At 33.7% G+C, this 12,382-nt stretch overlaps 1 protein-coding gene across 5 annotated transcripts in view; it reads left to right on the top strand.

Annotated features, from left to right (window-relative positions):
* LOC128997891 (erbin-like) overlaps positions 1 to 12,382 on the top strand; it is a 95,518-nt gene that overhangs the window by 80,623 nt on the left and 2,513 nt on the right. For all 5 annotated transcript variants that reach the window (XM_054423675.1, XM_054423674.1, XM_054423677.1 and 2 more), the window contains 2 exons: positions 2,333 to 2,961; positions 11,390 to 11,452. In XM_054423675.1, coding sequence (XP_054279650.1) covers positions 2,333 to 2,961; positions 11,390 to 11,452 — 692 coding nt within the window. The remainder of the gene's footprint in view (positions 1 to 2,332; positions 2,962 to 11,389; positions 11,453 to 12,382) is intronic.

Here is a 12,382-nt window from a genome sequence, read left to right as displayed (position 1 = left end):
TTTGTTTAGTGTATTATTATGAAAAAGAAACAGTGATATGAAACAGGAAACAACAGTACAGTACAATTTCAATCAATGAACAAAGATAATCACTAAAAACTGTACGTGTACAAAATGAAAATTACAGATCTGTAGGCCTACTTAAACAACAGCAAAATATTTGTAATGCTTTTCTGCTTCTTTGCATTAAAAAAAAGTTTTAAAACATTTTCCTGGAGTCTCTTTAGTGTCATAATATCGGAAGCCAAAGCACCGTTTTCTTCCGCCCAAGTTATTGCAGTTGCGTCGGCACAGAGTGCCGAATCCATGTTAACTGTGTATGCAGCTGACGATGTACTGGTTCCGCTATCCTCAACGTCACTGCCGTCTAGACCATCTTCGATGATCTCATCGTCTGTCATGATTTGACACTGCTTGTCGTCTGCTCCTTCTAACCAGGCGGTAACATCGGCTGATGTCAGATCTACTGGATCGTCTACTAATTGTTCGGTTATTGCTTCTCTCAAGTCATTTAGCTCAGCGTATGTTGTAACACTGTCATCTGTCGTCACTGCCCTTTGAGTTTTTTGTTGTTGTTTTTTGTAATCCTCTAATAAATCAAGAGAAGGCCACAACTTCGCCCATGAAGTAACAATTGTTTTTGTTGAAAGTTATTCCCATGCACTTGCAAGATTAAAAACATCATTCAGGTTGGTTTCCTTCAGAGCTGTAAACACTCCCCTCTTTTGACAAAACACTGTACAACAGGGGTAATTTGTTTTTATAGTTTGGATCACATTTTGGTCCATGGGCTGGAGTAGAATAGAAGAATAGAATATAAACATGCTTAATTGATTACACATAATGTACAATTGAAATTGAAAAGTATTAAAAGTACAGTACATAAAATAAAAAATAAAAATACTGTAGTTTTGTTATATAGCGCACATAATGGTCTTACGGCCGTCTGCTGGGTTGGCATAATGTCCATTCAATATTATTTGTCCCATATAATTAACATACGAAGCACTAAAACAAAATAAAACCACCCTTCTTTAGACAACATATATACATACATATATACACAATTACACATACACGTGTATGCATACATTCACATATATGTATACTTTAAACAGACGTAAACATATTTAAATTATATCGTCTATTACATAATTATATAAATCATTCAAAATAGTTTTCAAAAAGTACCTAAAATAAAAAAAAAATTAATTCCCTAACTAACTCTTATCTACGTTTCCATGCAATTTTAAAAAAACTCCCAAGGCCCCGCCAATCTCTCCCATTCAAATAAGGCACAAACTCCTCAAACTGTATCCCAGATTGTTCCTTCTGGATTGACTTTCTAAATCTAAAAGTTTATCCAAAATTACTTTATTTTGTCGCTTAAGGTGACCTAGCCTATCTGTTCAATTTTTGAAAGGTTTTCTTCCTCCAAATGTGACACTTTTTGTTGGAGGATAACCAAGTCAGATTTTGTGGCCAACCTAGACAATTTCAAGTTCAGGAGATCGGACATAACATCTCTCAGAGAAAATCTTAACCGTCCATTAGTCAAATCACAAACTTTTTTGTCGTCGTTCTCCATTATTACCATCATCAAAACTGTAGAAGAATCCTCCAGTGATGCTGGCGAGGAACGCGATATCGGACGTTTGACAGGTTTTTGCGAAGGCGAGAAGTAATTGATTATCTTATTGTCTGTCATTAACACAACACTACGTTCGCTTAAATATCAATTTTCATGTCGCAAACACGAACCAGCGACGAGAATCACCGTAACGCCTATGACACAAACCCACAACAACTTGTCTGCCACTCACCACATTGGGTTGGAGTATCGGGGTTTAATTAAGGGGCAAAAATAAAGCAGTGATTTTTCCACCCCTACTTTTTAACTCATCTCATCTGGATGTCCAGGACAATTATCAAGCAACAAAAGTGCTTTTTGAGGCAATTTCTGTGTTTTCAAAATATTTTACCGATGGAACAACATTTTTATGAAACCATTCCGAAAAACGAGTTCTGGTCATCCATCCATTTGTCAAAATTGTGTATGAAACTGGCAACTGTGTGTTTTTGAAAGCCCTCAAATTTTTCACATTCTCAGTGGAGGTTTGAGTTTCTGTTTTGACAAGTCACCACACATTAATATAGTTTGCACAACTCTGCCATATTTTATGTTGACAACTAAGAGATGTCTAAAGCACAACGGCTTTACACAATACAATATTCATTGTGTGTTCGTATGCTTTCATAGTTTGTTGGCTACATCTTGTGTCTCTCTGTTAAACATTAGATAATTCTCTGAACTTTTAATTTTTATTTACAGAAGAAGAAAGAAGGACAGATCTTGACAGTGAAGCTCTGTCCACTCTAAAAGACGAGTTACTACAAAGTCTGCCTCCCAACGACTGCCAGATGTCACAGTCTGAACAGTCAGGAAGTGTAGAACTGATCTACCCTCCGGCCAACGAAACCAGCAGCGACCGAGTGTGTTCTGTGGCGATGAGTGACGTCGACAGTGCGTTTGTGGACAATGTCGACTCTAATTACAGAACATTAGAAGTAAGCAGATCTGTGAACCACACTCCAGGGCCGTGTCAGTACGTGAGTGACGGGACATACTCGGCATACCCGGGAATAGTCATTACGGAAAGTCCGTCCAACGATCTACCTTCGGAAAACAATGATTTACAATATGACTTCAGCAACTACCCCATTTCAAAAGTGAGTAGTTGGTTGATATCAAAAACCAAAAGTCCGGTGAACACTGAAAGCGGCTGCGAGTTTATAAATATGTACCCGTGTGAAAACCGTGAAAATGATAGCAACCAAGTTCAAGGTCCGAGTTCGTCTATGGCTGTGATCAATAAGAAGCAGGAAGAATGTCCTCTGTCACCAGACGTCGTAAGGCCTGCCAAGCCTTGGCTGTTTGGAGTTCATAAGAATCCCAAAGTTGTAAGTAACTTTTTAAATAACTGAGATTGACTTTAAATTTAAATTAGTAAATTCTGAAAATTCAAAAACATTTGAACAATTACCATAGCCTAACCCAGTTTAATTGATTTAGCTCTATTTAATATGAATACAATGGGGTGTCTACCAGTTAGGCTACTGTTTTTTATTCTAAGTAATAGATTTTGACAGAGCCTCAATAATAAATAATCCTTTAATCCTTGGGGGGGGGGGAATATTGTTATTTTGCATCGCAAAATTGCCAAACGGATATAGCAGTGTGTGTTACCCTGCTGCCAACACTATTTAGCATATGGCCACTGCATGTCCTTGCCAGGCAAAAACATGTGATGATTTTATAAAGTTATTTTAACTTCCCTTGTAAATATGATATAACCTCAATTATTGTTTAGTTTTGTAGAAAAATGTTTGTACTAAAAGCTCATATATGTAATAATATTCAATTGTAATTTGATTGAAAACATTTATAAAAATTAATTAAATTAATTTTTGTATTTAAAAATTATAAAACTTGGTTTTAAACTTAAAACTACATTTCACCACAAAACTTAATATATTTAGATTTAGCATTACCAGTTTTCTTTCATTAATGAAAAAATACACGATCAAAATACAAATGTAAGCATAACTACCAACTTGTTTGAGCTGTGTGCCGTACAACATACTGAAAGCACTTAATTCATCACTTCTGTAATATAAAGGAATACTGAAAGTATAAAAATGGAATGTGTTAGAATCTATGAAATGCCAACCCTAGTAGCACAAATATATATATTAAATACATATGAATAAATATATTTAAAATCTATTTAATATATCTCAAGTGTGTATTAATATCATTTTTATATAATATTTAAAATGTATTAAATATTAAAAAAATATGTTCCAATAATATATTTTAATGAATAATATTTAAATACTTACACTTTACACTTACTTTTTACACTTTCAAACATCCTATGGGGCCTAAACATAAAAACACAAAATAATAAAGATTTAGTATGAAAAGCACAATTATCAGTTGAGTAAATTGATTAAATAGTTCATAAAAACAAATTTTGAAAAATAAACTAGATACAGTACAATTTTATTGGCCCGGATGGGTCTCGAACCTGGGTCCTCCGACATGAGCCTATTACCTTACCTCCGAGCTGTCTGTGATTGTTGTTAGTCTAAGTTTTCAAATGGTCAAAGAGTAGCCGACAGTTGCAATGGTTGCAATACTTAAAATATTTTTGATACTACAGTATAATATGATACTGTTAATCTGTTTTGGCATCAAGTAGTTGAGTTGAATAGTGCTGTAGTGAATAGTGAGTAGTCTCCACGAATACAAATACAGTAAACTACAAAAATTAATTTAAATACTATGACAAATATTATGTAATTTATGACATAAGTAAATCAAATAATTATTTTTAGAACACCATATACAATTAGTTTCTTAGAGTCACTAGCACACTTTTCTAGCTAATCATATGATCACATTCATTGTCACATATTGCAATTAAAAAATAAAACCTATCAACACTCTTTCGTTTGACCCACATGTAGCTGTCGAACATGTATACTGCCTCTTAACTATATGCATAATTTTTTCTTTACGTGCATGATAGGGTGACACCATTCAGAGTATGTATTATTATTTACTTAATTTTAACGCTTTCACAATAGCAATTGTCATACAAAAAATGCACGTATAAATTGATAGACACTATAAAAAACAAAAAGATGCAAATTATTATATATTTAAAATATTTTCAACTCATAATTTTGTTAAATATTTAAAAGGAAAAATATACATATAAAATATGTATATTATAGATTCTATTCTAGTTTTATCAATATATATTATGAATCTATTTTATATATTCAAAACTTTTAATTGATATTTTGCATTGTTTTTTGGTAACATCTAATTAAATATACAGCTGCATGTGTAACTCACTGACTCACTCACTCACTGATCAGGTATACAAATTCTAACATACTTCTAGAAGAGCTAGGGACCTGAAATTTGGCACGATTATAATAGGTCTTGGCCCTAAACCACCCAGAAAACTTCAAGAAGTTACACTTTCCTATTTTAACCCTCCCAAAAATTCAAAATGGCGGTTTTTTTAAGTATTAGAAATGCGTTTTTTTCAAACGTTTGTTGTGGTTAAACCGTTAGTCTAATCAAAAAACGAAGAACACTTACTGTACCGGTATTTAGAATTAAATTAGCAGCTACAATTTTGTAATATAAAGTCTTTCTCTATCTCAACCCCTTCATCCTTATATATCGCTCTAAACTTCAAATTTTGGTATTTCCCTCATGTTTTTTTATATTCAAACGTCTGTTGCGGCTCAACCGTAGGTCTAAACAAGAAACAAAGAGAAACTTGGTTCCTTATTTATGACGATCTACAACTTTGTAATTTAACATTTATTTCAATTTTCACTCTTTCGCCCCCAAATTCAAGCGTAAACTTGAAATGTTGCCTTTTCCCCCTGTTTTTGGGGGTTTTGGCTGCCCTGTATTTGGTTAAAAAACGTTTTTGGCATGTTTGACCTAACACTTATTTTTACATATGTCTAAAGTTTATTCTTAACTGATTTTGGAATTTTTAATCACCCTTCTCAACCCTCAAAATTGGGAGGGATGATTTAAGTTTTTATGAAAATCCCGATTTTGAAGTTTTCCTTCAATTTAAAATTACACAAACGTAAGATTACATAAAATAAAACTAATGTTTTGTATACAAATTTTTATAGTGTACATTTTGTTCCATTGCGCCTTTCACGTATCTTCTCTCCAAACCCCTAAAAAAACACCATTTTGATAGTTGTGTCCTTAGAATTTAATCATAAGCCCACTTACCCACTCTTATTAGAGCTAGAACTTTGAAATTTGTTAGGGGTGTTGGTATTCGGTCCAAATTACCTTAAACATTTTCTAAAATCCTCACATTCTTAATTTAACCCTCATCCATTGATTAAAAATACCACCCATGTTAATATTATGGAGAATAAGCGTGCAGAGAACAAAATGCGATTTCAAGCATATTAAGGTCTTGGTAACCATTATGTAACTTATTCATGGTCGTAAATCATTTGTAAAAGTGAAAAAAAGAAGCCATTCTCATCTTATGCCCCCTCCCCACCCACAAAATCTATCTTTTAAGAACTTAAATTTCATTTACTGTAAAACTGTTTCTAGACGTTTTAGTTATTTTAATTTTTTTTCATAATTTTAGAAGAGCTAGACATTTAAATTAGCTACGAATATAGGTCTCTGTAAAGGTCTCCTAAACCAACCAGAAAACTCCATGTCAAATTACATGGAGGGGCATGAAAACCCCTTCAAAAATTTGAAAATAGTAGATTTTTGACCTAAAAAAGTGTTTTTTTTTTTTTTAACTGCTATAACTTAAAAACGGTAAGAGCTAGAACAGATTAAAAATAATTTTTCCAAAAAGTTACATTTTCCTATTTTAGCCCCTTCAAGAAATTTCAAAATAGCGAATTTTTGAACTAAAAAAGTTTTTTTTTTTAACAGCTATAACTTAAAAATGGTAAGAGCTAGAAAAGATTTAAAATAATTTTCATGTTTAGGCATGATATTTTCTATAAGACACTATTATGTGTTTTTCAAAAATCTCACCCTTTCGCCCTCAAAAAGTGCCCTACTTCCCAAAATATTTAAAATTTCACAGATTTTTTTAGTAAGTACCTTTTTTAATTGTTTTAACTACTTTTCGGACATATATGTGTACTTTTAATGCTCCCAACACTGACAGAAAAGTCCAAAAAGTTGCATTTGACATTTGTGACTCCAACAATTTTTAAATAGTGGATGATAAAAAAAATTTTTAAGTTTGTTTATGCATTTTAAGCCAATATGTGAACTCTTATGAAGAATAAGCATACTTCTAGAAGAACTAGGTAACCCCTCAAAAATTTAGAATTTCCCCCCACGTTATTCTTACATGGAATAACATTGAAAGTTACCGACTTTGGTATGCTCATCTGAACCATTTAGAAACATGCTAGGGACTTAAATTTGGCAGTATTGTAGTACGTGATCATAAAGTAACGTTAAATTTTTGAAGATATAATTTTTTAATTTTAACTTTCCCAAAAATCCAAAATGGCGGACATCTGAAAACGACAAAACACTTTTTTTTACAGCTATAATTAAAAAAACGGTAAGAGCTAGCGAAGATTTGAAAGACATTTCACGGTCAGGAATTAAATTTTCTACAAGACACCATCATGCGTTTTTCGAAAATCACATTCCTTCACCTTAAAAAAACGCCCTACTACTTAATTTCTTTCGAATTTTTAACGGTTTTTGCTATTTTTACATACCTAAATAATTCTTTTTTGCAAATATTATTAATGCTTTGTATTCTCCTTAGTTCACTTAAAATTTTACTCCCTACATGTTTTTTTTTGTAACTTTACTCCTAGCAGTGGCGTACTGTCATAGTTGGGGGCCTGGGGCGGCTTAGATGAGAGGGCCTTTTTTGCATACATATATATACAAGTGAAATAATAAATACCATAGTAGGCCTACCCTGTTTAAAATAATTTTATGTTTAAAATTATTTTAAACAGGGTACCATGGTGTTTATTAAAAAAGTAACCCTAAACAGTGATTAGAACTAAAAAGAAATATACGCTTTTAATGTATTTTGTATCACTAATTAAATGAGCTTACTTCAACTATTTTAAATGTAATTTATTTTTGTATTTTAGAAAAATTGAATGATGCTAAATTAAGTTTTCCTTTAAGTTTTTAACATTTTAAGTTTTTATGAGTTGGAGATTCAAAATAAGCACGAGCACTCCAAGAATTAATACAAATCAGGTTTTTTCTGACACTTCTTTCAATTTTTTTTTATTTAGGAGATAGGCCTACTATTTTTGTATAAAATACATTATATAATTATATTAGCCTATCTTTATATTATACATTATATTTTACTATAATTGGTCCAAACGACTTCTGTGATCGGGGCAAAAAAGAACGATATTATCCTCGGTGAAGACGAAATCTTGAGCGTCCGTGTTTGTGGGGTTATAATCTCCATCTGCCGCGGTCGCGCGGGTTATCTCCGAGACGGCGGAGCAATCGTAAACATGCCCTATGTTTACGGTGGAATAGTGAACATCTTTCGCGGAAGCAGGGATATATTCTACATTCCGAAATCGTTAACATCTCCAGCGAATGCTTGGACAACATTATCGTCCCCCGCAATCGCGGCGAAATCGTGAACACAGAACATCTTTTGCGCTTGCGAGACCTTATTATCGTCACCCGCGATCGCTGGGAGTCGTAATTTTTGATCGCGCAATCTTTGCAGACGCTTCCGGTGATTGTGAGAACAGATGAATTGATTATATTCAACAGCATAATTTATTTTCCAATTTTTGAGACCCAAGTATGGCCCCTTCCTAGGCCAAGAGGCCCTCAGCAATGGCCGTGTTCGAGAATACGGCCCTGATTTGGGGGCCTATGTTGGTGTGGGGCCTGGGGCAGACCGCCCCCGCCGCCCCCCCCCCCCCCCCCCGTTGGTACGCCACTGACTCCTAGACCCTTGAGATTTAAGTTTAATGTCAAAATTTGAAGGTTTTTACAACTTTTGCGAGCCCTATGTTATCTGGAGAAAGCATTGAAATTTAATGACTTAGGTATAATCATGTGAATTGGTTAGAAACGCTTTGGCTAGAGACGTGAATTTTGTTAGTATTCTAGTATGGGATCCAAAATTAATGGTAAAATTTGCTCAAGTCCCATTTTAAAATTTTAACCCTCCAAAAGTCCAAAATGGTCGACATCCTAAAACGATAATACACGTTTTTTTAACGGCTCTAACTCAAAAACGGTAAGAGCTAGCCAATATTTTAAAGAACTTTCATGGTCAGGAATAACATTTTCCTACAGTCACCCGACAAAGTTTAAAGTACAGAAAGCTGCTAATTGCTGCATATTTATACTTTGCCGTACGGTTTATACTTTGCCGCACGGTTTATACTTTGCCGCACATCAGGATTCCAACCAAACAACACAAAACAGCGTGGTTTTATTATGCACGTAATCCGTGTACGCTTGGAAATAGGTTGGCAACACTTAAAGATAATAATACTATGAACAGCTGATTGACTATTATAACTACGATTTAACCTGTCATTTCGTGTTTATAGTTTTGGTATTTCTGAACTTTCTGGACTTTTCTTTTAAACGTTTTTAAAACATTCCTACGGTCTTAATAAACAAGAAAATACCTTTAAAGCATTTTTTTAGGCGCGGAAACCACTTCAAATTACAAAAACATACGGAACTATATTCTCAAAAGACGGAGCACATTTCTTGCCGAGGAAAAATAGCGGAGTGATACGGACCACGGGTACTACTTTCTCCAGGGCACCATTTGTGTAATTGTGTTGCTAGCTGAACCTAAAAACGTGTTGTATAGTGTTTGAAAGACTAATTATTTATGTTTTATAGTGACTGTAGGAAAAATATAATGTGTAACACGAGTGAAAAAGGCCTTTGCTGCACTCGAGATCATTCCACACTCGCCTGCGGCTCGTGCGTAAACGTTGCTCTCGTGTGCAGCAAAGTGCCACTTTCACCACTAGTTACACAAATAACTATTTCTACAAAACTTTTTCAGGCGTTTCCCGAAAATCGCACCACTTTACCACCAAAAACGTCATACTTTCAAAAATTTTTAAATTTCTTTAAAAGTTTTTACGGTTTTTGCTTCTTATTTCTACCAGAGTATTTTCTTTTTCAAATATTATTAACGCTTTTTATTTTCCTTAGTTTACTTGGAATTTCAGGTACTACATGTAGGGTTATTTCGTAACCCTACTCCTTGACCCTCAAAATTTAAGTTTATGTTAAAAACTTGAAATATTTTACAACTTTTGAAATGAAATGAAATGAGTAAGTGCTTTACCAAACGATAAGGTAATATGTACATCCAAAAACATAACACTTTGAAACAATGATTTAATAACAACAGTTTGTTTGGTTGACACATTTTTTGCCTTCTAAAATAAATAAGAGTCTTTAAAAACATTTAGCACAAAAAGAAATGAAAAAGTTTGACTATACATAAAATAAATTATAATAAAACATAATTAGAGTACTCAATAGACTACAAAACATAATACAGAATTAAGGATATCAGATAAAAGTAAACGAGTTTCAAGGTTGTTTTTTGTTTTATTTACCTAAAATTTAGAAGTTAAACTCACTTATAAGTTCCCATCTATACTTCCAAGCTTCCCTAAGGTGTTTTGTAAAGACACGCCAATCCTTCCCATTTAGGTATGCGGATCTAAACCATTTGGAAACATGCTAGGGATTTAAAACTTTACAATAGTGTACAACAATGGTACAACGATACCAAAAAATAACCCTAACGATTTTCAAAAGTCCCATTTTAAAGTCTTAACCCCCCCCCCCCAAATCCAACATGGCGGATGTCTGAAAACGTCATATTATGTTTTTTAACTTCTATAACTCAAAGCCACCTATTTCTTATAAACCCCCTATTTAATAAAACCCCTATATTAAAGGAATTTAGCATTTTTTATGTTTACCCCATACCAAATAATTAAAAACCCTCAACTTCTTGAATCACTGTCTTTTGTCGTGGTAAAGACTTGAAATATTTCAGTTACTAGTCTTCGTTTTAAAATCAAGGAATAATTTAGAAGTGTATACAATTTACCCCCCCCCCCCCCACTAAATCAACCCCCCTAATATATCTGTATCAAAAACACTTCAGTTGCACTAGACTACAGTGCTTAGTATTTTACAAACCTCTTATTATTGTATTATTTTACTCAATAATAGATTTTCTCCGAGGAACTTCCAACAATACCCCGACCAAAAAAGGGGGCGAGCCAAAGGCGAGTTTTTAATATATATTTGTAGATATCAAACTATTACTAAAGATTATTTATATATTTTATTCAAAGTTATATCAAATACAACTTTGAATATATAAAATATTTATAAAATACATATTTGTGCTACTAGGGAAAACTAAAAATGTAGGCCTAAGGGTACTGTCATTAGTAAAAACGCAAACACTATGTACCACCGTCCACCACAGATAATTCTGTACAGCAGTTTTCACTGCCATGTTTTAAATTCAGAAGGTACAATTCACACAACTCGTCAAATAAAATGTATCCTTAACTGTATATACTACCTATACGGGATTAGTTAATTATTACCAATGTTAAAACATATCAACCGACATACCATAAAAGGGTCCATAGAAGGTTTTTGAATGGGGCTTTCTTTTTTTTATAAGTGTCCTCAAAACATGAGCTACATTTTATTAAAATGGCTAATTCTGGTGGCTGGTATTTGTCTTTGATTGCCCTATTATTTTTTCAGGTAGAGGTAGTAATCAACAAAACTGGACCAGACTTGGGATTCGAGATCTCAGCTTCATATGCTGTAAGTATGCAAATATTGACTTGTGTTTTTTATGTTTATTATTGCACTCATCTTTGCAATATGTCCAAACAAATAAACAAAAGAAATAATAAGTTACTTAATTAATAAGTAGGGCCTACTGAATAAATATTGTTCTATTAGTTAAGTATTTTACTTCATGTGCAGCGTTTCCTGCAGATAGGTGAATGTCATGCATTTTCTAAAAAAATATCTGTCTTTAGTTTAGTCCTTACCTTATGTTATTAGCAATGTTTGGTTTACAAAATCTATGGATACAGTGAAATGAACGAATGTGAAATGGCAAAGTAATCCGTTCCTATTTGTTTTGGACAATACAGATTTAAGGGTAGGAGTTGTTAGCTATGTCATGTAGGGGACTTTTTTTGAGAGAGGAGATCAAATGCTTTTATGCACACAGCTTGCAGGGTGATACTCCTGATTTGATCAGACAAGTCAATAAAAAAACCTACTCTGTTGTACACAGATCTGGGATTGTTTGTCACAAGTCAGGTCTTTGTGTGACCTAAGCCCTCAAGATTCGCAACTCTTCTAGCATTCAGTTCTTTTATGTCCTATACCGCATTCCAGTCAAGGTCAAGCTTCTTGGCGTGGAGAATACCCTGGAGGAACTGTGACACACAGGTCCAGTTGTAAGCAACCCTCTATCATTGCGATGATTGTGTCCAACAGAAGTCCTACATGGTGTTGAGCCTCGCGGCATTGTCCTTTGAACCTAAGACCTCGGGGACTGAAACCTCACATTCTACCACTTGACCAGCTTGCTCTCACTACAAACAATGCTAATGATTATTTGTTGTTTTTTTTTTTTTTTGCAAAAAATGATCCACCACACTTGGGAAATAAATCAAACGACAGGACAAGATCCTTCAGTGGGCAATTCTCTTTAAGTATAGTTTACTGCAAAAAACA

This window comes from Macrosteles quadrilineatus, unplaced genomic scaffold (genome assembly GCF_028750875.1).
Source record: "Macrosteles quadrilineatus isolate MER2022 unplaced genomic scaffold, UCM_ALF_1.0 Scaffold_7__1_contigs__length_78375512, whole genome shotgun sequence".
Classification (NCBI taxonomy): domain Eukaryota; kingdom Metazoa; phylum Arthropoda; class Insecta; order Hemiptera; family Cicadellidae; genus Macrosteles; species Macrosteles quadrilineatus.
Note: the sequence above shows the minus strand (reverse complement) of the source record. Positions and strands in the feature narration are given on the sequence as shown.